Genomic DNA, 26,827 nt, shown 5'->3' with positions numbered 1-26,827 from the left:
GACACAGCCTGAGACATCAAGGAACTGGAGGAAAATGTGGGTGGTAAAGATTATAGAGAGAAACCAAGGGATGAATCTGGTAAGCAGATTCGAATGGATATAGGTTTCACTGGAGTTGTTCAGAGATGATACAGCTTTCTCAGGACACACACTAGAGCGGATAACTACATCAAACCAGACTTTGGACTGAAGACACCAACAACTCCTTTTAATTTTGCGGGGATAGACACCACTAAGCAAGAACTTATCCATTGTTTCACAAGTGGGAAGAATACCTTCCAGACTGGGTGCAGGTTCTCACAAGTTTCTGCACAGATTTTAATGAAACATTAGCTCTTGCTCTCACCATGCAGGTACAATTGCAGTTTGTGTTAAGTTAGTTTTGTTATCTACTTGTATTCACATTACTGGAGAAAGATTATGTGGAGCCGAGTATTTTACTACTTCTTTATGTCACATGTGTAGGGGCAATTGGTACACTCAGACAAGAATGACAACGAACCACGAAAGATTTATGCAAACTGGTCACAAACTGATATTCATATGAGTGGTCACAAATTGATATTCATACAGGTGTCAAAGGAAAACATAAAATTGTAAACTCTGTCAGCCAACAGATGAATGCATGACACTGCAGCGTAATTTCATCCCACAGCTGGCAAGGATAGTAAACAGCTGACATGCTCATACCAGGGCATGAAGTCTCTGAGAATTTCATTCTGTGTACTCAGAGGGACAGTAACTATGCCTCACGGACAGACACATGGACAACATACACAGGTATCAGCATTTGAGACATGAAATGGAGTTGGGCTAAAAGAAGCTGATTGGAGTAATTGGTGAATCACTTTACCTTTGAACAGGAGCAATGTTTGCAGAAATGAGTGAACCATGGCCAAACACAGTGCCAAGAAGGTAGCGTTCAGCCTAGAGAGACAACGACAATGTGAGAACCAAGCACTCATCAGAAGTACTCAAAGCCCTGGATGATTTTTTATTATCGATTTTCATCACTCCAATGTACAACTGATGCTTCAGTGATTACAAGGATCATTAATAGGCCGCTCATGGATAGGGGGCAGAGCTCACGATATCCCTTGTGCCAACCACCACTGACCTCCCATATACCAACAAGCCCGTTTGCCATGGTGCCTGGCACATTCATCCTGGAATCTCACTGACTAGAGTAGAACTGTCTTCAGTTATGAGTCCTGATTCAAACAGGGCCCAAATGACCATTGAAGATGTGTCTTGAGATGCCTCTGACAGTGGTGGGAAACCAACCTGCGACCTGCCATATGGCCCCACAACCAGGAGTGATGGTCACAGTTGCTATTTCATTTCATTTCATAGTAGGACCCTTTCGGTTGTCATCCTTGGCACCCTTACAGCACAGCGGTATGTAGACAATATTCTACACACACTTTTGTTGCAAACCATTCTGGGCTTACATTTCAACAAGATAATGCCGACCCACATACACCTGAGAGTTTCTGCTGCTCGTCCTTGTGCTTGGCAAACTCTATCTTGGCCAGCAAGATCGCTGGATCACTCCTCAATTTAGAACTGTTGGAGCATTATAGGCAGGGCCCTCCAACGAGATCGCGATTTTGACAATCTAATGTGCCAACTGAACAGAATTAGGTATGATATCCCTCACAAGGACATCTGACAAATATCAATGCCAAGCACTGCATAACTGCTTGCATAAGGGCCAAAGGTGGACCTACGCATTATTAACTTGCTCGAGTTGTGAATCTCTTTCTCCTGAATAAACAATCCACTTTTTTCTGAAGTCGTAATCATTTATTTGTCTTTACATGTACATCAGATCTACATATTTCTGTCCCATTCAGATAATTACTTCTTAGTGTATCTGCTTTTTTGTCTTTAAGGATATTTTGCTTTGAAAGCTGAGCTGGTTGTGAGGTAGGAGGACAGTCCACTAACGTCAGAACTCAAAACATATACTACAATGTAGTAAAGGTAAGTGCTGGGATGTTTTCAGGAATCAGTTCTTGTGCCCCATTCAAATCACTGGGAGAAGTTGTCTGTCTATCTGCAGATAACTCAGAAATGGTTTAATATTATAAGTGAATACATTTCTGATTTTCAAGGATTTAAGATTTCACTACACATTAAAGAAATTCTACACAGGCCTCTACATCGAGATCAGCCTATTTCTGTACAATGGATTCAATGAGAAAAATGAAAGCAGCACTTTAGCCCTCTTAAAAAAAGTTAGATTTACACAACGTTTCACATCTTTAAAAATATGTTACCATAGCATTTACTCCCTTCATTTTGAGAAATACATTGTTTTGTATATTTGATCAGACTATTTTGGATTCAAAGTGTTTCGACAATATTACGTGACCCACAAGGTGGTAAACTTTGGAAGACAGGTCACCAAAAGTTAAAAAGTTGTGATGGCTATAGTGAAGGCATGTCTTACTGTGTTTCTATTTTTTGAAGCGTAATATAATGAACTAATGTGCTTATGTTTTCAAAGGTGTAATATAACCAAGTTTCCATGTTCTAGTTATACCAGTGATCCTACTACTTATGCTTGATGTCAGCTTCTTGTTGACGAGACATTTTCTTTCCTTCTTTCCATATTACACAGTGAGCAAACATACTGGGCTTGCATTTGACAGGAGTGATGTTCTTACCCAGTCCTGTCATCCTGACGGGTTTTCAATGGTTTTCCTACATTGCTAAGGTGAATGCAGGAATGGGTCCTTTGATGAAGGAATGGCCAATTTTCTGCCCTCACCTAATCCTAGTCTGCTTTGTATTGTATATATATATATATATATATATATATATATATATATATATATATATATTATTTTAGCAATGTAACAGACATTATCTATATGGCTGTGCTGAATAGTCAAAGGACAAATAAATAATGGCCTCTATTTAAATTTATTTTTGCTCACCCTTTCCCATTTGTTTACAAATTGCTGTGGTTAAAAACAGTCCATTTATTTCACTACATGACACTAGTTTTAAAACAAAACAAAAATCCACACTTTTAGAACAGTTTGAATTAAACTTTATTAGCTAGTTTTTTTTTTTTTTTTTTTTTACACTGTACTGTCCAATAACAGTGCGCCAAAAACCGTTTTATGTTGTGTGACCACTTATTGAATCAGCAGCTTCAGGAAAGAAAACAGGCACACTGACAACAATTTAGTCCTTTCCTTGTGTTATGATTCTGTTCTACCCTAAATGGAGAGATTTGCAGTTTGAACACAATCACCAACAATTTTCAGTTCCAATTTCAGTACAAGGGCACAAGATGTATCAACATTTATTCGACAATGAGTGCTGTATTAAACAAACATTAAGACTTCTTTTATGTGTATTCTGTCTGTTCATTTCAAATTGGAGAAGTATTTTACAGTATTATAAGTACACCAATAATTTAAATGCAGTTTTATCTGCAGTCATTCAGCAGTCAATATACTTAGTAAATCTGCCGAACACCGCATTTCTATCATACCTCTGCATTTCTTTCTTAAAATCTGTCAACGAATGGTAGCAAAAGGTCCTATTTTTGCGTTATATACATGTCCAAAACCCCATGTGTGTCAGTCTTTGCAGAGTAAATGTGCGTCGAGAGGACGTGTTCCTACGTAATGCTTCCCATGACGATTTATAAATGATGCATGGTACGAAAATCTGTTGCAAATCGATGCGCTTCCATTACAACCTTAAACAACTGTCACTTGAACGGCCTATTGTGGGAGGACAGGAGTCATCGCGTTTTACAATTACAAAGAACTTAACTTTATACAAGTGGTTAATCTGACATTTAAAACGAGTCGATGGCTAAATTCTCATCCATACTAATCACGAAAGAAATCAATAATTTTTCCGCAGAGCAGAGCCACTGCAGTCACAGGATTTCAACACTCCACAACTATGCTAGAAGAACATACCATAAATGGGGATTCAATTACGCTATAAAAGAGAACTAACTGCTGTTATAGCTAGCTAATGCATCAAAGGCATTTTCACAAAATACAAATATTTGTAAACCAAGTACAACAAGAAAAAAAATAACAACAGTGATTCAGTGAATATTACACAAAACGTTGTTCAAAACAGTTTATACTTACTTGCTGGAATTACGGCTAGAGCCGTCAAGCCCGACGTTAAAGCTAGTGGACGTCATTTTCACCAGTCTCTTTGTGGTTTGCGTGTTTCTAGGGTGGATCTGTCTGAACGCTAACCGGCGTAAACCGAATCCGAGCGCACCTCCTATTGGTCCGTCAGAGTATGTAGGCACCACAGCTCTGAATTTCAAAACTGTTCAAAACGAATGGTAGTGCATCTATGGAATCAGACGTTAGAATAACGAAACCGAGAGATGACAAATTTCGCAGAGAACAGCTAACCTTGCCGACGTCTTTTAAAGTCTATTTTTCCTCAAGCAATCAGCACACGTTAGTCAGACATGGAAACAGATGTGCGTAACGTTTTATTAACATGTAAATATCGTAACAACGACGTCTCATTGTGTTGACTGAAGGAACGTAGCACAGCAGCTGAAATCAAAGGTTAAAAATTATGGTTAAATTACTATATTCAGTCGAGTAAATTGTAATTTAAGGCATTGATATGAAAAGCAGCCACAAACCTGTAAATTTCCAGAAAGAACTTCAGCCACTCCAAGTGACTGTACGCACTATAAGCGTTAAAGATTGTTCCAAATAAGTGAATAAACATATCAAGATACGTTTTTACAAAGAACACTCGCAAAACAAAAAGACGGGCGTCGTTACTGGTTAATCACTGGCTGTGGAGTGAATTATATTCGTTCAGACGTAATTTGAGGTTCTCATTGTAGCTAATGAGATACGGTGGTCGCATCGTGGCCGGCCTGTGTGGCCCAGCGGTTCTAGGCGCTTCAGTCTGGGACTGCGCGACCGCTAAGTTGGCAGGTTCGAATCCTGCCTCGGGCATGGATGTGTGTGACGTTCTTACGTTAGTTGGGTTTAAATAGTTCTAAGTTCTAGGGGAGTGATGACCTCAGATGTTAGTCCCAAAGTGCTCAGAGCCATTTGAACCATCACATAGTGCACAAAACATCTTTAGCTTTATTTCCAGCTCGTAGGCCTACTCGAGGTTTTGTAACGAAAGAGAAAAGGTGGACTTCCATAACAGTAGACTACGATACATCCATAACAAGAAAAATTAGTTATTATTTCCTTTACTGAAAATATTTAGTGCGGTTGGGTATACGCACGGCTTCAAGGAGCTTTTTTTTTTTTTTTTTGTCTCTGTAGCCTGTGTATTAACAAAAGCGGCCATGGATTGAGCAACACATCGTTGTCTTCACCTCGAATATATTTTTCTTTCGCGTCTAGTAACTGGCCTGCTATCATTGATTTTAAGTTAAATTGTAACTTTCTGTGTCAAAGTGGTAAATTGATAAGCTTAATTTTGACGTAGATCCTCGGTAGAATGGTTCTATATTCATTTCTGCACCGCTTATACTTTCCTTTCTGCATCATGTGCCCACAACGCCACCAAACGGCAGTCAGTCTCGCGCTCGGGTCATAATGTTTGGATAATTAGTGTGTGTTCCTCCATACACTTCATAGTATCAGTTGTTTTGTTCGTATGACAATTTAACTAAATATAGATGAGGACCCGTCTCCAGTTCGCAGTGCTGCCTCGGATGGCCTTGGTGGGAAGACTGGAATGGCTGCACTCAGCCTCGATATGCAAATTGAGAAATAGCGGTTCAAAGTCAGAGAAGCCGACTATGACTGGGAGATTCCACACAGGAGGATTCCACACCCAGGAGGATTTATGGGTTTATGGAATGAGTAATTAATTTAAGAGCAGTGCGCTGGCTTTAAGCCACTCCATACTTCATCCCAGTGAAAAAAAAGGGACACATTTCTGTACAAAAGCATGTCATAAGTTTTTGCTTTTTTTGTAGAGGGGGAAATAAGTAGCCATATGTAACAGATTCTACACTATTGGTGAATCACTTCTTCACCTTGTGCCTGATATCACCATTTCAATTGTTATTCCTTGCCTCAAATATCAGTGCCTTCAGAATATCCATAGCTCTTGGAGAACAAATGAGAACATACCTGTGTTGTATACTGTGCAGTGGTGGGTATGACCATGAACTAACTATCCTGCTAAATAGTCACAGCATAATTTATGATGAAGGGCCTTTGAACCACCCATTTGCATAGTTTGTACCACAATGTAATGTGATTATCTGATTATGAACCTGATCCATCTTGGTTCTCCAACACTAACAAATACTAGAATTCCTGAATTTCTCAGGTAGCAACACTCTATGCAACATTTCCTTCATTCATACTACCCTCACTCAATGTCTATTGTCTGCTGAACACAATTTGCCTACATCCCATGCTTTACCCAGCACATTCCACTCACCTGCTTCAACATTGGCTGCACTCTCCCACTTTTACCTTTCTTTTTCAGTCTAACTCGTTCATTAAAGGTGTACTGAGAAATAAGCTGAATAAAATATTGGCTGAAATGGCAGTAATCCTTTCTGCACATTCAACAAGTATTATTATATAGAAATATACATTGGTGAAAAGCCACTAGCTACACATTAGCTACAAAATTTCTCTTTTTCCGTGCTGTAATGGTCATATGGAATGCAGGAAAATGATTTTGCACTCTCTCTCAAAAATATATTAACTGATCTTGAATGAAGCATTGATGTTGATGTTGTTGTTATAGCTATGTAAGCAAGCACACCTCACATGCATGACTGCCACCTCCAACAGCTCCGACAAGAATGCTGGAGATGGCAGTCGTGCGTGTGAGGTGTGCTTTCTTGTGCAAATGATTGTGTGTGTTTCCTTTTATGATGAAGGCTTTGGCCAAAAGCTAATGTATAAGCATCTTTTCATTGCGCCTGTATGCAACTTAATGTGTCATCCTTACAATAAGCAGCAATTTGTCCTTTCATTGTATAATTGTCATTCCAACCTGCAGTATCTATTATTTGATTGTGTGTAACTTTGGCCAGGCTTGAAAGCTGCTTTAAGAATCAGACACATTGTATCAGACTGATAAAGAGCAGGTGCTGTATCTGGCATTGGTTGATTTGTGTCAACTTATGAAAACATATTTACCATAATGAGGATCATCTTTATGCATGAAATCACTGATGTAGCTGACATTTATCAACCATTACAGAAGAGAATATATGACTTTGTACCAGTGGTATGAGCCCTCTTCACTGTAAAGTTAAGATTTGTTTGAGACTCATTTTTGAAGTTAATGGCACACTAGAGGCGAAATGAATTTCAAAGGAGGTGCGAGCATGCTGTTAAGAGTGAAATATTTCTCAAGTGACACCGTGATCCGTAGATACTACTCCTGGACACTTAGTTATATGCCTGATATATGAATGAGTTCACAGTATCTCTTTATGATAATGAATGTGTCAGTTGGTTTACATGACATCACACACACTCATCCCTTCATGAAGAATAGCATTCAGTGATGTGGAACAATTTAAGGTACTACAGTTTGCAAGACAAATGTTCAGTTTCCATGGAATTGTGAGCCGAAGTCAGTTTATCATGGGACAAGCCATTATATAATAGACTCAACAAAAGAAATATCAAGAAATAAAGAATTAAAAAAAATAAATACAGGAATTTTCAGTTATATTCACAAATGGGCTTCAAACTACAGTGATAAACTCCTGTAGAGAATGAAATGAAATGAATATGCCACAAGAAAGCCTTTCATCTTAGCTTTAGAGATATGGGGCTTATCATTTACATGTTTCAGTATTCCTGGAAGCATACTGAAACTAGAACTTGCAAAAATAGTGTGCATCTTTTTGTACAATACTTATGGTAGTGCTGTACAAATGCAAATATTTTTTTCTGCTTTGTGTCCACTGAAGGAATTCTGTAACTTTTTTATGTGCCCAGGTTATTAACCATGTATGTTATGTCTTGAGAGGATGTATTTACAAGGTGGCAGATTAGGAATTGCAAGACACTTGAACAACAGTCCAAACAAAGGTGACAAGTAGCCACTACAAATCATTCTGACTTTTCTTGTGTATAAATATTATTTGTGAATACAGAGTTGACCCGGAAAATGTCACTAGACAAAAAGTAAACATGCTTTTACACCTCAATGGGAGTGACAATCAAAACTGTTCTTATAGTTAAGATAGTGGCACTCAGTTTCTGCACCAGATAGTGTATGTGAAATTATCAGGACAGCTTTCCCCCTGTCTTCAGCCATAAGAATTTAAAATGTTCAGTTTGATAATTTTCAATGATAACATTCATTTTTTCCCATATTATGTGTAATAAACTGCATACACTGTGTTTTGCTACAGTTAACCGACAATTTGGTATTTGTACAAAAACTGATTTTACCAACTACAGTGTGTGCAAGATCATTTACTTTATGTGCTGCATTTTCTGAAATATGGTATTTTTAGTCTTTATTTATTTATTTATTTTTAAATATTCTGTCAGGTATAGAGGCAGATCAATGAAATCCATCAATAAAAGCAGTGAACTTAGGTCATAGCTCCACCACTTTCCTATGTCCTAATAAAATTCAAACTTGTTCCGTGTTGACTTTGGAGGACAACCCCCTTGCTTCCTATTTGTGTACTAAGAAAGGAAACATGAACTTTTCTCCTAATTACACAATGCTCCAATGTATGCAGAAGTATAACGTGAACCACACTGTCAGATATATATGTTAAATCAATGTCAGTAGATTAAATCAAAGAATATACCTTGAACATAAAGGAATAAATTTCATTTTCTGGTGATGCTCCTTTTCTGAAGCCAAAGTGTGTATCTGACATAGTACATGTTGAGAGACATGATATACTTGTAGCCTACTCAAAAACCTGGAAAACTTATTTGTGAGGAAATTGGAATGTAATTATTTACATCATCTGCTAGCTCTTTGTATAAAGTGATTTTACTTACAAGTATTTTAATCTCCATGGATACTGACTGCACTAGCAAACTAACTGGACAGATGACAGAATAGCACTAATATATAGTGCCCTGATATTCATAAGCTTGTCAAAACAGATCATCACGGTACCCAGTTGACTTAAATTTCAGGACATTGTTCAGATTATTCTACTGACTACATCAATAAAAGGTTATTGCAGTTTACAATTTATAAACTAAAGTTTTGAGTTTCACAATAAATTTTACATTAAGAAACTGTGTTACTTTTTTTCTGCCCTTAAATTGTTTGTCAGTTACAATGCTATGAGCCTGAAATAATTAAAAATCAGAACATTTCTATTCATTTTTCTTAAAAACAAAGTATTCATCTAAAAAATAAAATGGATTTTCAGTTAAAATGAAGTTCCAGTTTCAAAGTGCTGTAAAAATTAGAAGCTGCTCAGAATTAAGTCATACTTCAACAGAATATTATCGAAGAAGGGGGAAACGTTATATAAACAAAAAAAAAAAATATTTTTAAAAATGTCATTAATTTCTTTTTCCATTACAGTTTCACCTTCTTAGGTAATATTCTGTTCAAATTTGACATCATTCTGAGTTGTGATTCTTTTTTTGAAATGAACTATGATTATGATCACGCTGTATACACACTTATAATGTTAAGCGTACTTGTATAATGTTAAGCATACTTGTGTGTGTGTGTGTGTGTGTGTGTGTGTGTGTGTGTGTGTGTGTGTGTGTGTGTACTGGCTAAAATTCTCTTAGTTTTCCAGCTGCATTAATTTTTTAATTATATCTCAAACATTTTATGACCATCTTCATTACCATTATCAGCAGCTGACGGCTTTAACTGACAATGTGGTGGTATTAAGCATGTAACAATGGGGATAAATGATATTGTGGTGATATCATGCAAAGGCCACAGCATTTATGTATGCTACAACAGATTATATTGATGATTATGTCAGAGGAATGCTAGTAGAGCCATCAGTCAGGAAGTAAAGAACTTGGCATTCTCCTCTGCAGATTCTGAGCCCCAAGTACCAGTTTCCTTGGACCACTAAGAGTTTAGCTACTTTCTTGGCCAAAGCTGTTCATAGTCTGATCTTAATGGTTTCCTTGATGACAGAGACTCAACAGAGGTGAAATTATTTTGTGGCCTAGCAACTTATCTCTTTCTGTACAGAGTTAATGTCAAATTGTGCATTATAAATATGTTGAATTCCTGTGGTTATATTTATGAATACTAATGCCAATGCAAATAGAGGCGTGGGGTGATGTTGGGGACATACAACCTCTGTGCGCTGTTGACGACGTGTGCGGCGTGTCCCCGCCAGCCGACGTGGCCGCAGTACGCTCCCAAGCACAGCCTCGGCCTAACCGTAAACAAACCTTTAAGAAACTGCAGCAAAACCCACAGCAACTTCCTTCATGTCCACGGTGTTTTACAAAACATTCACGCGAGGATTGTCCCCAACGTTGGGCCGTGTGTCACAATTGCAAAAAGAAGGGTCATGTGTCTTCCGTTTGCAAATCTGACCACATACATGATGTTCATGACCGTGACGCTGATTGTGCTTCTGTGTTGTCTGTCAGTTGCACTTGTTCCCTTTCTTTCAGGGAAGTTATTCCTCACAGTCCAAATCCTTGGTCGGGATGTCTGCATGCAGGTGGATACTGGTTCTGCTGCCACTATCATTAATTCTCAGACGTATCTTTAGTTGGGTTCTCCTCTCCTATCACCTGTCACTTGGCAATTACGGATGTACAATAAACAGAAGATTCCTCTCGTGGAACATTTTAATGCTGAGGTATCTTACAAATCCATCGTTCGCACTGTTCCCATATTTGTGGTCGACCAGAGTAACGCAGAAAATCTTTTTGGTTTCGATCCCTTTTGTGTCTTTGGGTTCTCCTTAGATGACTCTGTCAATATCGTCTCTGATGCTATTCCGTATGCTCAACTGGATTCCTTGTCGACAACATTTTTGTCCCTTTTTTCTCCTGGGTTAGGCCGTGCAAACGACTTTGAAGCTCATATCATGCTCAAACGCACTGCTCGGCCTAAGTTTTTTTGGGCTCGGCCCATTCCTGTGGCCCTTCATGATCGGGTAAAATGGGAGCTGGATCGTCTCACAACTTCAGGAGTCTTGCTTCCTGTCACTTCCAGTGATTGGTCCTCTCCTGTCATTGCCGTTGCTAAGCCCAATGATATATTCGTCTCTGTGGCTATTTTAAAGCCACTGTAAATGCGCAATGCCTCATCAACACGTACCCTATGCCCCGACCTGAAGAATTGTTCACCAAACTTGCGGGAGGCCAGTATTTTTCTAAAATTGACCTGTCAGAAGCTTATCGTAACTTCCTCTTGATGCTGCTTCCCGGCAGTTTCTGTTCCTTAACACGCCTTTCGGCCTCTATCAATACCAATGATTGCCATTCGGGGTTGTCAGCGCCCCTGCTCTCTTTCAGCGATTCTTGGAACAATTATTGCTCCCTGTCCCTGGGTGTATCAATTACATGTACGACATTGTTGTCACTGGCTCCACCACTTAAGACCATCTTCAGAATCTCCGCACACTTTTTCATGTCTTACAGACTGCCGGTCTTAAGTGTAATCTTCAGAAATCACAAATTTTTCAGTCATCTATCACGTACTTGGGGTTCCAACTCTCTCAGGGTGGTATTCGTCCGCTTCAGCAAACTGTCGCTGCGATCGATGCCCTTCCCCACCCTACATCTGTTACGGAACTGCAGGCCTTCTTGGGGAAAATAGCATACTGTCACAGGTTTTTACCATCTGGAGCTTTGGTGCCTCAGCCGTTGCATCGCCTGTTGCATAAAAAAGTGCCTTTTCACTGGTCCACATCATGCAATGCGGCTTTCCAGAAATTGAAGACTATGCTGAAGCAGGCCCCGTGCCTGGCACTTATCGACCTGGCCAACATCTCGTTCTTACCACAGACGCCTCTCAATACGGGCTTGATGCAGTCCTTGCGCACCGTTTTTCTGACTGTTCTGAACAACCCATTGCTTGTGCCTCCAAAACGCTCACAGATGCCAAACAAAAGTATTCTCAAATTGAAAAAGAAGCTTTGGCCATTATTTATGCTCTTCATAAGTTTGGTGTTTTTCTCTATGGATCCAAATTTCATCTTGTTACGGATCACAAACCACTTGTTTCAAATATCAACGTCACTTCCCGACGAGGCTGCACACCGCCTCCAGTGTTGGGCTCTTTACTTGTCTCGTTTCAATTATGAGATTCTTTTCCGGCCAACGGCTCAACATGCGAATGCTGATGCACTGTCTCACCTTCCCATGGGTCCTGATCTGGCATTCGATAGGGATGAACTTTGGTGTTTCCACCTGGATGTTGCCAAGCGGTGGGTTGTGGACGGGTTCACCATCACCGGGGACTGGCTGGCGGCTGCTACAGGTTCTGACCCTACCCTCTCCCGGGTTTTACGCTGTATTCAGAAGGGTTGGCCAGATCGTCCGTCCGCTAAGACTTCTGATCCATTGGGGAACTACTATGATTTGCGCTACTGCCTCACAGCTAGGGATGGTGTTATCCTCCTTTCCACCGACAATGCTTTGCCGCGTGTTGTGGTACCTGTGTCTTTGCATGTGTCGGTCTTGCTCCTGCTTCACCAAGGGCACTGGGGTGTATCTTGCACAAAATCTCTGGTGGGCCGTCATGTGTACTGGCCCGGCATCGACTCTGAAACAGCACACATGGTCACTGCCTGCTGCTCTTGTGCGTCACAGGCTGCTGCCCCGAAGTCGTTTCTTTCACCGTGGCATTCGCCTGAGAAGCCCTGGGAGCGTATTCATGCTGACTTCACGGGACCTTTTTTAGGTTCTTGTTGGCTACTCGTAATTGACGCCTACTCTAACTTTCCTTTCATTGTCCATTGCACGTCGCCTACCACCGCAGCAACCACAAATGCTCTAGCTCGCATTTTCTCTTTGGAAGGCCTTCCCTCTACTCTTGTCACTGATAATGGTCCGCAATTTGCCTCTTCCGAATTTGCGGATTTTTGTGCTCGTCACGGTGTCATGCATGTCACGCCCCCTCTGTTCCATCCACAGTCAAACAGTGAGGCTGAACGACTGGTCCACACATTTAAGGCTCAGGTGAGGAAACTCCTGACTTCTTCTGCTGCTGATGATGCGCTTCTCCAATTTCTTGCTTCTTACCATTTCCCCCCATGGCCGTCGGCCCTGCACGCTACTTCATCTTCTACAGCCTTCCACGTCACGGCCGCGGGTGCCTTTGCTTGGCCGCTTTACTGCCGGCGACCTTGTATGGGTACGGGGATATGGCAGGCGGCCAAAATGGAGTCCTGGTCGCATCTTATGACACCGTGGCTGAAGCCTGTATGAAATCCAGATGGACACGGGTGTTGCAGTGCGTCATTCAGACCAGCTTCGGTCTCGTGTGCCGGCATCGCCTGTTCCGAATCCCGCTATACCACCTTTGGCTCTACCTGACACTCGAGATCTTGGCACATCTCATTACTCACAACGCAGCCCTCTCGCCATCATATCGGTGCCAGCACAAGAACGGACACCACCAGGAGACGTGTCCATGCAGGAACCGGATGACCATGACTTGTCGGAGCAACTCTACTCACCTCCTTCTCCTACGGACGCCGACACATCGCCCATGTCTCCTCTCATAACAACCGGACTTGCCGCAATGGGCAGATTGGTGCATGGGGCCCCAGCAGACTCGACCCCTATGCATCCTGTCATCTGGACGCGTTATCATCGGGGACACTTCCGTCCGTATGTGAAGCCTCCTCCTCAATACTTTACGGCCAGTCAAACAACGCCTATGGACGTTAGCAATCTACAGGTCACCTCCATCAAGACCAGTGCAAAAATTTCAAAGGGGGGAAAAGTGTTGTGACTTGCCAATCATTCAAAGTGCCGCCACGCAATTACGTGCGTCCTCTATGTGCGGCGCTGTCTGCCAGCCATGCAGCAGCCGCGCCACCTAAGTGGCCTGCCAGCCAGCGGCCGCTAGACTTGGACTCAGTGCTAATTTGAATGTTACCATGTTCACGTGTTTTGCTTGGTCAAGTTGCTCAGTGAGTTACATATGTTGTGTTGTTCTGAAATATATGTGCTTAACTTGACATTATAACATAATTACTCTCAGGAAAATGTTGCTACACACCATATTGTCTGTTCGGTTTCAAGATTGGCATCTTTTTTTGTGCTGTTCCCCAGTTTGGTTCCATTAAATGAAAATTATTGTTGAATTAACTTTGATAATACCATCTATAACGGTAGGATGTACAATGTTTTAAAGGCAGATATGATAAGAAAAGCACATTTTCTTTTACAAATGTATGCTCCTTGATGAAATACCTTTTTATGCCTTCGAAACTTATAGTGACATTCTGACACATCTTGAAGCATATTCTGCTTCTGCTTCTTGTTTTCTGTAATTTATTAATGATCCTGATGTTGGACCATGTACAACTTTTGGTTTAAAAACTAGCTGTAGCTAGCTTTGGTGAAATCTTCATGTTCACCCCACTGTAAAGTGTCTTACTGAAGGAACCTTTCATTCAGATAATATAGGATAACAGTATTATTATTTTTGTTATAAACAAATTGTGTAGTCCAATTATTGCTGATTTCTTGGTGTTGGTAGACAGTTATCAAAATCATTTTAAAATCTTTATCTGAGGATTCTGCTTCATGATTCAGTGTATGAACCATTTTAATTTTTGATTCAGAAAACTAAGTTGGATTAAAGACATGCAAAGCAGCATAACAAGAAACAGGCACCAGAAATGATTTTTCTGTTTTTATAAAGTAATGTGAAAGATATCAGAGACTATGGCAACCTGATGCATATAAAATGTCAAGTCAAAACACTTCCAGCTGTATAAATTTCCAGTTCTTATTTTATTTTAGCAATCAATTTCAGCTCTACATTACTCTATCTTCGGCCCCCAGGCTGATGTATACGAAGAATCACACCCCTGGTCCAATCAAAATAGGGGTCACTATTCAGTGACTGGTATCCATAGAGTTCTTCTTAGCACAGTGATCCCTTTGATTGTCACTTGCCAGCTCAAGTGATGAACAAAGGGATTGCTGTGTTAGGAACAAATCTGCGGGTACAAGTCACTGAATGCTGGGCTCCGAATTGATTGGACCAGAGGTGGGATTCTTCCTAAATGTTGGTGGGGGCCTGAAAATAGCATAATGTAGTGCTGAAGCTGGTTGCTCAAATGAAATAACAACTGGAAACTTATATAGCTGGAGGTGTTTTGATTTGACATTTTATACTGAACAGGCAAGGTCCAGCTTCAATCTGTATGAAGATGGACTTACAGAGACTAAAATGCAAATATGATGCTTTGGATTCGGAAGAGGAGTCAAATAGTGCTTGGACATGCACATTGATAAGGAAAACAAAAGCAGCAAAACTCAAATTTTCTTCTTGCAGTTATTATTCAAATCTGTAATGAGAACACCCACATATGCAAGTAATAAATAGCTTATACCACCCACATAGTGTGACGTATGGCACCTAGGCACAGGAACATACTCCACAACATGGTGTTTCAACAAGAGAGGTTGCAGTTAATCTTAAAATTTCATGCAATCCTCTACAGGCTCCACATCAGAGTATCTCAGAAAATCTAGGATTTAAAACCTATCAATCTGATCCAAGTGTTCATTGAACTTAATGTGCTGATGGGGACACAAAGAAATGACTGATATTAGCTGCTAGCGGGCATTGATTTAAATCAATGGGGAAAGTTAAAATTTTTTGCTGGACTAGGATTTGAACCCAGTTCTCTTGCTTATTAGGCATGTGTGTTGACCACTGCACTATCTGGACACAGTTGTCATTGTGACTGCATGGACTGCCATAGCATACCTCTCGCCAGACCAAAATTCTCAACTTATCCACACACTACTGATGTAGGGCCCCCTTGCCCATAATCCTCATTACTTGTGGCATTTCACCAATGGTTCTGAGAATCTTTTTAGGTACCTGACGCCTGCAAGGTAAATACAAGAGGTATTTTTCTGAAAAATTTTCGCTCAAGAAAGGACCTGTATTTGATGATGAGTCATAAACTAATGCTGCAGTATATGACAAAAATTCCATTCCGTGAGAGCTTTATAAACATTTTTCTCTTAAGTTAAACACCCAAAATCAGAGTAAATTTGCCAGCATTATATGAATAGTAGATTTTCTTTTATTTTCAAACATTTATGTGTAAAATTTATAAGTACTTAAATATATAACTTACTGAATTTTGTATTCAGTTCACTCACTTCTTCACAGCTGCCTCTGCTTACTCAAATCATCATCTTTATTTCTCACCTAACTGCTGATCAAATCCATGCCTGAACATTGTCCTTCCTGATGGTTTATTAAAAACTGACTATTTTTCTGACAGTATTATGAAAGGATAGTTGCTACTCACCACATAGCGGAGATGCTGAGTCGCAGATAGGCCAACAAAAAGACTGTCAAACAAAGCACCACACACACACACACACACACACACACACACACACACACACACACACACACACACACACACACACAGGTGCAGTCAGAAGGTCAGAATGGATGGCGGCGGGGAGGGAGGGGGGAAGGAGATGGCAGCAAAAAAGGAGAGAGAGAAGTAATAAGACTGTGGGTGCACTGCTGGAATTGAGGCCAGTGTTGATATGCGAACAGGGAAGAGGATAGGTGGGTAAAGGACAATGGCTAATGAAGGTTGAGGCCAGTGGGGTTACAGGAACATAGAACATATTGTAGGGAAAGTTCCCACCTGTGCAGGTTGTCTATTTTGATGAACGCCTGTTTGACTGAAAGCTTTGTTTGACAGTCTATTTGTTGTGGCTGTCAGCAACTCAGCTTCTTTCTGAGTGGTTTTTAGAACCACACCAGTACATATAATTTCTGATATTATACCTACATACAGCTCTATAGTGTACAATGATCAAAGAACATAATGACCAGAAAGGTTGCAATATTCTGATCATGTTAATCAAATATGGGCTTTCTTTTAGTTAATGTCTGGAACGATTCCAAGAACACCATAAGAATAAAACATAAATGTGAAAGCAATCCAGCAAAACAGATCGACAAAAGTGATTTCTTTGTTATCGGCATTTCCATGTTAAAAAATGTAGTGGTTCCGAACTGTAAAGTCGATATTCGCCCTGGAATCCGACCACAGCAGATTGTGAAACATTTCAACAACATTAGGTACACGGAAAAATCCAACCAAAACAACAATGATTCCAACAGAAATTCTTAAGGCGTGATAATTCACATAGGGACAAACTCTATTAGAAGCAGCAGACAAGAAAAAATCATAAATGATATTCGTAATGTAATGCAGTCAGTCAAAGGTTTGTTTACAAGCTCCAGAATGTTATCAACGGCATTCTACAAAGAAGATCAGTGAGTAATGCGTATACAAAAAAAAAATAAACACTGGCATCAGGGAACAGTGCGAAGAACTTGGTGTTCTAATTGTAGACCCAAATAAATTTCTCGACCACAAATGTCTGGGTAGGGATGGTCTGCACCTAAACAGACTAAGTGCAATGACTTTCAGTAAAATGCTCCTGGACTTACGTTAAATTATAAAAAATAAGGGAAACTAATACGGTCTGCAGGGGGTGACTATCCAAGAATACCATATGCAAACAAAAAATGTGAGTGCAATCGTAATAAGGGAGCAGTTGAACCAAAACAGAAGGACATTAAAACGAAAAAAAGTGGGAATGCAAATAGTGTTGGAAAAAAATTACTCAACAGTTGTTTACCAAAATATATGTTCCCTAGCAAATAAGACCCAACAGCTAGAAGTGGAGCTGGAGTCTACAGAGTGCTCAGTTGTTTGTCTCACTGAGTATTGGTGCAGTGAGGCTGAAATTAATCAATTAGTCTTGCAGTCTTATAATTTAGCATGTGCATACTGTAGGACTTCTATGAAGTGTGGAGGCAGTTGTATTTATGTAAAACAAAATTATCAGTGTAAGACCAGAAGCGATTTATGTGTAATCAATGAAGAGCAACATTTTGAACTGGCAGCAGCTGAAATCAGGGACCAATACAGGTGTAGGAATTTGATTATCTTATGTATATACAGATCTCCTAGTGGAGACTTCAACATCTTTTTCTTCAAACTTAATCATGTTCTTGACAAGATATCCACTCCAAAGAAACACATTCTCATATGTGAAGACCTAAATGTGGATAAACTGAATCCTGAGTCTACATGGGACTCATTACAAAGTCTTGCTCAAAGTTTCAATCTAGTTCTAGTGGTTAACAGTGCAACCAGAATAACAAAATACTCAAAGACAGCTGTTGATCAGGTATTAACAGATTTAGGCAAAGAAAACTGTGAGGTGGTGGTAGCAGAGCTAGGATTATCTGATCACTCAGGTCAAATCATTAATATAAAAGTGGCTCCAGAAGAAACAAAGAAACTGCATATTTACAGATGAATTTTTTCTAAACAAAATAGACATGAGTTTGCCAAACAGATAGCAGGACAAACATGGAACTCAGTATACTAAATGGAAAAATTCAAAAATTTCATGACTGTTTAAATTAAATTGTGAAGAAACATTTCCTAAAGTATTACGTCCATTATCAACAGCAGGAAAAAGCAAGTGGGTCACAAAAGGAATCAAAAAATCGTCTGAAACACTAAAGTACCTGAGCTCCATTAAACACAGACAAACAAATCCTGCTTTCTCACTCTTTTATAAAAGATATAGGAAAACATATAGGAAAAGATTGCTTGCAGCAAAGAGAGCTCATAACTCCAAACTGGTGCTCTCTGCTGAAAACAAAAATAAGCCAGTATGGAAGATTGTGAAGCAGGAAAGTGGTACCAGGAAAATGTATCTGTCAAACTTGAAAATCAAAGAGGAAGGGACTCTAGTAAAAGACCCAATATATTTTGCAAATTATATAAATGATTATTTTAGTAGCATAGGAATAAAATTACAGGAAAATTTTCTAACAGCTCCTCAGGTCAAAAAGCCAAATAATGGTGTATCACACTCAATGGTGTTATTCCGTACAACACAGGAAGAAGTCTATAAAGCAGTCAGCAAACTGAAAAACAAAAACTCAGCTGGGTTGGATGAAGTCCCCATTTTATAATTAAGGACTGTATCAAGAGCCTACTTCCACCTTTAGTTGATATTATAAATCAATCTTTCAAGCAGGGCTACTTTCCAGACTATTTAAAATATGCAAAATTACTACCTCTCTTCAAAAAAGGCGATGCAGGCAAAATTGAAAATTATAGGCCAATTTCTTTACTATCATGCTTTGCAAAAATATTAAAAACTATTATGAAAGATAGACTAATGAATTATTTAAATAAATACAACATACTGTCTGTTGACCAGTTGGATTTCGATCAGGGAAAAGCACAGAATCAGCAACAGCACACCTCACAAAACACATTCTAGAAGCATTAGATAAAAGGTACTACACAACAGGTATATTTCTTGATCTAACTAAAGCATTTGATACAGTAGACCACAACATATCGTCAAATAAGTTAGATGAACTGGGAATAAGGGGACTTGTAAAAAGTGGTTCCAGTCATATCTTAAAAATAGAAGACAGATAACTGATATCTCACATATTTCAAGTTCCTCAAACTATATTGTAAAGTATACTTCAGACCCAAATTATGCAAATATAGGTGTCCCACAGGGTAGTGTCCTTGGCCCAATACTATTCCTCATTTACATAAATGACTTCCCACAGAGCATCAAGCATGGACAAACAATATTGTTTGCAGATGACTCAAATGTTCTAATCAGTGAAAAATCACCAGATGCACTAAAAGAAAAAGCCAAACAAACACTAAACAGTGTACGTGAGTGGGCATCCAATAATAAACTAACACTAAATCTTAAAAAAAACAAATGCTGTTAACTTCTATGTCTGCAAAAAACCACACTATAACAACTTTAAGTTAAACGATGAAACTATAGAATGTGTAGACTACACAAAATTTCTTGGTATGCATGTTGACAGTCAGTTAAAGTGGGAAGAACAAATTAAAATACTTAGTAACAGAATCGCTACAGCATGCTATGCTCTTAGAATTCTTACTGCAGTGTGTGATACTACGTGTGTCAGATCTGTATATTTTTCTTATATCCACTCTGTTATTACCTATGGAATAATATTTTGGGGGAGTCAACAGTAAAAATATTCAAATAGTTTTCAAATTACAGAAAAGAGCAATTCGTATAATAACCAAGAGTGGCAGTAGGGCTCACTGCCTTGGACATTTCCAAAAGCTGGAAATCCTAACTGTCCCCTGTGAATATATTTTTTAAAGTATTATGTATGCGAAAAAAATATTGACTGCGATATGAAAAATTCTTTAGTACACAGCTATGAAACTAGAAACCAATACAATCTGCATCTAGAGAGGAAAAATAAAGTTAAAACTCAGCAGAGCTTGTTGTACAATGCCGTTAAATTATATAATAAATTACCCCAAAAAATAAAAGATATTGACACAATCGGACAGTTCAAAACAAAAACTAAGAAATTTTTTATTAAATAAAAGTTATTACGCAGTAACAGACTATCTGAATTAAAACATGTAGTGTAATTAAAGTAGCCTGCATTGTAATACATGAGGAAATAATTATATGAAATCCAAAATTGTACAGTACTATAAGAAAATTACATAAGGATATAAAACAAATTTAAGATACCTCAAAAATGTGTGAAAATACTAATTTTATGTGTATAATTGTAGGTATCTTGTACTGTATATGATTTTGCTGACGAAATCCACACAATGCAAATTGTTACATGGATTAATAAAGAAATCAATCAATTTGTAAAGTGTTCCCCAAAGACAATGGTTTAAGGTTTTGTGTCAGCACTTGCTTCACTGCTTGAAGTTACGCAAAATGGTAATACATGGAGATCACAATGTAAGATCTGATAGTTTGCAACAATGTAAAAATCTGTACAACATAGTTCAAGAGAGGTAGGTAAGTTGTGTAAATAGTATGGGCAATTATCTGAACCATCACTTAGCTGTGCCGCAAATTTCCAGGCATGTAAATTATTAAAACACTGTGCTCAATCTTGCTTCTATCCCCAGGGGGCTCGCTGCTCTATGGTACATTTGTGCTTGGCTACCACTTGGCCCCAGCCTTTGTAGCATCTTTTCCCTTATATGCAGCATGTCTGTCCTCTTGCTACTTCTTTTCCCCTGCCTTGGGGAACATGTCTGGTCTGTTTTTGGAAATGTGTTCTGCATTTTCAGTAGCTGTCATAAGAACAGTCTCACTACTGTTTCTTGTTTCTTTTTTCCTTTCTTCATTCACCTTCTCCTATCCTTCTCTGCTTCAGCATTTGAGGCTCCTCTTTTTCTTCTTCCTCCCTGTGCGTTCCTGAAGGCCGGCTGCATGTGTCTGACATGTAACACGTAATTTCCAGTCCCAGGTTGACAGGTAGGGTTCACACATACCCCCTGGTACAGGCCAGGCCTAGGGAGGGGTGACTGCCTGAGCTGCTACCTTCCCAAACTGCTGACAGGTCTCTCTGTCAGGTTTTCAGGTGTTCAGGAGGTGTAACCTGAGATGTGAACAAACACCTAAGGCGGATGAGGCTCCCTCTGAGGGAAGGAGCGTGCCATCAGAGATGCTGGCAATCATGGGTGATTTCCTCGCAAGGAGCCAATCATCATCTTCGCAGTCCATGTCTACCAAACTTAAACGGAATGAAGCTCCCAATTCAAAGACCCTCCCAGCTGCACCACGGTTCCTCATGTTTTCACATACTGAAGATGGTCAATCCTTTACAGAGTTAAATCTGTTTCTTACTCAGAAAGGCGTTGATGGAGTTACCAGCCCTATGAAATCCTGCTCTCATTTACACAATGGCACTTTGCTTTTGGAGACTTCTGATTCTCAAGCAAAACAACTGACTGCCGCTTCACTTCTCCACGGCTATCCTGTTCATGTCGAGGCCCTTAGAACTTTGAATTCTTACCATGGTGTTATTTACACCACACTGCTCGATGGTCTGACCAAAGCAAAAATCCAAATGTACCTCTCTGCTAAAGGTGTCATTGCCATCCATCGGGTGATGAAAAAGGTAGATGCATCCTTAGTGCCCACAAGCACTCTTTTTCTCACCTTCGATAGAGTGGTGCTTCCATCCAAGATCAAAGCAGGCTATGAAGTTATCACAGTCCAACCATACATTCCAAACCTGATGCTCTGCTACCAGTGTCATCATTTCAACCACACTCGACATCCGGCCAAATATGTAACCTGGGGTATAGATGCGCACAATGGTGGTTGTCCACCTCCTCGTCCTCGCTGTATCACCTACAGAGGCAACCAGGCCGCATCCTCTTAAGATTGTTCCATGTATCTCGATGAGTGTGCTGTCCAGGAAATCAAGGTAAAGGAGAAAGTACCTTACCCTGTTGCTTGCAGGTTATTGGCTAGTCACAAACCCTGTGTTGTACCATCTGGCACTTACTGTACTGTACTGTACTGTACTGTACTTCCTACATATTGCTCCATGAAGGACATGGCCACACAGACATGCAATCTCAAATTCAGCACTGAGGTTGTGAAATTGCTCAGTGTTTTGGTATCATAACCATCTCCTCATCCCGCTGTGCAACAAGCCACCAAACATTCGCCGCCCGAGGCAAAGTCACCTGCTATACAACTGGCAGGCCACAAAGGACAGAAGGAATACTACTGGGAAGACTTTCCATTTCCCTTCAGCCAACAGACATCTGAGTCTTCCTCTGCCAACCAGAAAGGCTTCAAGAAGTCAGACAAAGGCAAGTTGTCTTCTCCTTCACCGACTTGAAGATTCTCTTTGATGGTGTAGCCACACATTACCCTCACCCGGCCGACCTCCATGTCACCGATGCTCACTGCCAACCATTTTTCTGACCTGGACTCTGCAGGTTGACAGAGGAAGATGCCGACACCCTTGTAGATCTCATGGAGAAGGGTGCTCTTGCCTCTGCACCCTGTTGCAGTGAGTCTTTGAAGGCTGGAACTTGGCAACCGCTGTGGTGACACCACTTCATTTTTCCTTCCTCCCCCTTCCTTGTTATGACCCTCCTTCAATGATCATGGCCTTCAATCAAACAAAGATAATTTATGACTGCTCTTAGAATCACAGTGTTCGCTGACTTCAAGAAACAAAATTGTGTCCTCACAACTGCTTTGAGCTCTCGCAATTCTTCCCGGTCCATTTAAACCTCCCCCCCCCCCCCCCCTCCCGCCGAGGACAGCACTGCATCTCATGGGAGAGTCATGCTGCTCATATGGGATGACGTTCATGGTCAACCCATCTCCCTGATTACCCACCTTCAAGCTGTTACAGTTTGCTTTTTCCTTCCTCACTTGACCTTTTCCCTTTGTACCGTTTACTTCCCTCCATCATTCGATGTCACTAGGGCAGACTTACTCCAGATTATTGGGCAGCTACCTCCCCCTTTTTGCTTCTTGGTGACTTTAATGAGCTCCATCCCCTTTGGGGTTCTCCCAAAACCTATCTGAGAGGTACCCTCTTGGCTGAACTTCTCAGTTAACTTAACCTTCTCTGCCGTAACACAGGAGCACCCATGCCCCTTTCAGACTCCACGCACATGTATTCCCATTTGGATCTATCCTCCTGCACTGCCCAGCTTGCCCATCATCTCAAGTGGTCTATTGTCTCTGACATATACTCGAGCAACAATTTCCCGTTTGTTTTCTGCTGACTCCTACGCCACCTACATGCAAACCCAGATGGCAACTTACAAAGGCCGACTGGAGGCTTTACTACTCCCTGACAACCTTTGATGAACAATGTTTCCCCAGGTGTGATGACCAGATCAAATATCTTACCAACATTACCCATATTGCCGAGGAACATTCCATTCCTTGCACTTCCTCTTTACCACAGTGTGTTCTAGTCCATTGGTGGACTGAGGCACATTGCGACACAATTCACAAGTTGAGATATGCTCTTCACTTTTTTAATCATCATCCTATGATGGCAAACTACATTCATTATAAACAGTTGCCTGCAGTGTGTCATCACATTCTTTGGTATAGCAAAATGCCAGCTGGATTTCATTCTCTAGTTCTGTTAACAGTTCCACTCCAGCTTCCGTCATGTGGGCCAACCTCCGATGGCTCTCTGGGACCAAGATCCACTTCCCAATTTCTGGCCTGACAGTAGAAGACGATGCAATATTGGTCCCTATTGTTATCTCCAACACCTTGGGCTGCCATTTTGCAGACATTTCAAGCTCCTGCCAATATCACTACTCCATCGTAAATGAGCGGAGGAGGCTCGGGCAATACCCTTCTCTTTTTAGAATTGTGATTGCTACAATGCCCCCTTTACTGCAAGGACATTAGAGCACGCTCTCACTTCATCCCAATCCTGCACCCCAGGGCCAAACGATATCCACATTCAGATGTTGCAACACCTTTCTCTTGCAGGCAAGCACTTTTTGCTTCATACATATAACCACATCTGAGCAGAGAGCACATTTACCAGACACTGGCATGAAACCACTGTCATACACCTGCCTAAGCCCACTAAGGACAAACACATTCCTTCTAGGTCCTGCCCCATTTCTCGCATCAGCAGTGTTTGTAAGGTGACGGAACGTATGATTCATGCCCACCTGGTACGGTGGCTTGAGTCTCGCAATTAACTAACGACTTCACTGTGTGGATTATGAGCTCACCATTCTGCAGTTGCCCATCCCCATGTCATGAATGGTTTTCTGCAGAGATCCCAGACTGTGGCCGTGATTTTTGATTTGGAGAAAGCTTAAGACACCTGCTGGAGGACTGGTATCCTCTGTACAGTCTACACGTGGGGCTTCTTTGGCCACCTGCCCCAGTTCCTTTAGAAATTTTTAAAAGACCAAGTTTTCAACGTACATGTGGGTTCTGCCTTGTTGGACACCTTTATCCAGGAAAATGGTGTACTTCAGGGTTCCATCCTGAACGTGATCCTCTTTGCTGTCGCCATTAATTCTATAGTGACCTGTCTCCCACCAGGCATCTCTGGCTCCATTTTTGTTGACAATTTTGCCATCTATTGCAGTTCTCCATGAACTTGTCTCACTGAACAGTATCTTCAGTGGTGTCTCAGTCGTCTTTACTCACTCATGGAGTATCAACAGTGGCTTTCATTTTTCCACTGACGAAACTGATTGTATGAATTTCTGGTGATGTAATTGGTTTCTTCCAGTGTCTTTACATCTTGGACGTGTTGCTATTTTGTTCATTGAAACTATGAAATTCCTGGGGTTCATGTTCAATAGAAAACTTTTTTGGTCCTCCCACGTGTCTTACCTGGCAGCCCACTGTATGCGGTCCCTTAATGTCCTGTGTGTCCCGAGTGGTATTTCCTGGGGAGCAGATTGTATGACCCCCCTCTGTTTGTACTGGCTTGTTGTCCATTTGAAACTAGACTATGGGTGTTTTGTTTATGCATCTGCACATCCATACCTCTTACACTGTCTTAATACTATACACCATTGTGGCATCTGTTTGGCCACTGGTGCCTTTTACACTAGCCCGGTTGAGAGCCTGTGTGCAGAAGCTGCTGAACTACCACTGTTCTACCACCATGACTTTCTCCTATGCATGCTGCTTGTCTGCTTCCTTCTTTGATGACTCCTTTGATCACGAGTATGGGGCACACCGCTCTTCTCTGTTACCTCCTGGAGCTCACATTCAGCTCTTGCTCTGGCAGCTTAGCTTCTGCTACCTGCCACTTTTCCGGTGGGTGTGGACCCTTCACCACCTTGGCTTCATGCACAGCTTGTGTTCACCTTGGCCTTCATCCACGTCCTAAGGACACTACTCCAGCCTCGCTCTATCACCTTCAGTTTCATGACCTTTGCACAGTACTTAGCAATTGTACTTTTGTGTACACTGATGGCTTTCGGACTGACCGGGTTGTCGAGTGTGCCTTTGTCATTGGCACTGATGTTTTTCAGTATCAGCTTCTGGAACATTGCTCTACACCCTGTATCAGGCCTGGCATACATCCGGAAACACTGGCTTTTCAATTGTGTCATATTGTCATCTGCTCTGACTCTCTCAATGCCCTTCAAAGTCTCTGTGTGTTGTACACCATCCATTCCTTAATGCAATGGGTCCAGGAAAGCTGTCACTTGTCATGATTGATGGAACCACTGTGATGTTTACGTGGGTTTTGGGTCACGTCAGTATGACAGGAAACGAAGCTGCTGACACTGCTGCCAAGGCTGCAGTTCTTGTACCTCAGTCTGCTAGTTCTTACATTCCCTCCAATAATCTCTGTGTTGCCATCTGTCAACACGTGGTGTCATTTTGGCATCACCACTGGTCCTCCCTTCGTGGGAACAAACTCTGGGTTTTAAGCCTCTCCCAGCGGCTCAGATACCCTCTCGCCGTGAGGAGATTATTTTAGCTATGTTGCGCATTGGGCTCTGTCTTTTTAGCTGTCACCAGTTGTTAAGTGGTGCTCCCCCACTACTTTGTGCTCATTGCACTCAACCTTCGACAGTCCGCCATTTCCTGGCGGAATTCCCTTTTTTTAACCACTTACATTCTTGTTTGTGTTTACCATCTGAGTTATCATTTTACCAAACGACATGCACGTATGACCTTAGTTGCTTTTGTGCCCTAAATCAAAACAAAAACCCCTTGCTTCTGTCAAGATCAGCCAGTTCTGTTTATGAGACTTCATAATTTTGGTGTCATTAGTTCATATCAGCAAATCAATGGGCAACGTTTGTGGTTTTACTCAA

At 40.8% G+C, this 26,827-nt stretch overlaps 1 protein-coding gene and 1 long non-coding RNA gene across 3 annotated transcripts in view; one reads left to right on the top strand and one right to left on the bottom strand.

Annotated features, from left to right (window-relative positions):
- LOC126299113 (microtubule-associated protein Jupiter-like) overlaps nt 1-4,293 on the bottom strand; it is a 110,306-nt gene extending 106,013 nt beyond the window's left edge. The window contains exon 1 of one of the 2 annotated variants that reach the window (XM_049990814.1): nt 4,131-4,293. In XM_049990814.1, the coding sequence (XP_049846771.1) occupies nt 4,131-4,186 (56 nt within the window). In that variant the 5' untranslated portion in view covers nt 4,187-4,293. The remainder of the gene's footprint in view (nt 1-4,130) is intronic. The other variant, XM_049990812.1, reaches the window with a different exon arrangement.
- A 196-nt stretch (nt 4,294-4,489) lies between these two features.
- Nucleotides 4,490-26,827, top strand: part of LOC126299115 (uncharacterized) — a 95,326-nt gene continuing 72,988 nt past the window's right edge. The window contains exon 1 of the long non-coding RNA XR_007552725.1: nt 4,490-4,571. This is a non-coding gene — a long non-coding RNA (uncharacterized LOC126299115). The remainder of the gene's footprint in view (nt 4,572-26,827) is intronic.

The sequence above is a fragment of the Schistocerca gregaria genome, chromosome X (assembly GCF_023897955.1).
Source record: "Schistocerca gregaria isolate iqSchGreg1 chromosome X, iqSchGreg1.2, whole genome shotgun sequence".
NCBI classification, from domain to species: domain Eukaryota; kingdom Metazoa; phylum Arthropoda; class Insecta; order Orthoptera; family Acrididae; genus Schistocerca; species Schistocerca gregaria.
Note: the sequence above shows the minus strand (reverse complement) of the source record. Positions and strands in the feature narration are given on the sequence as shown.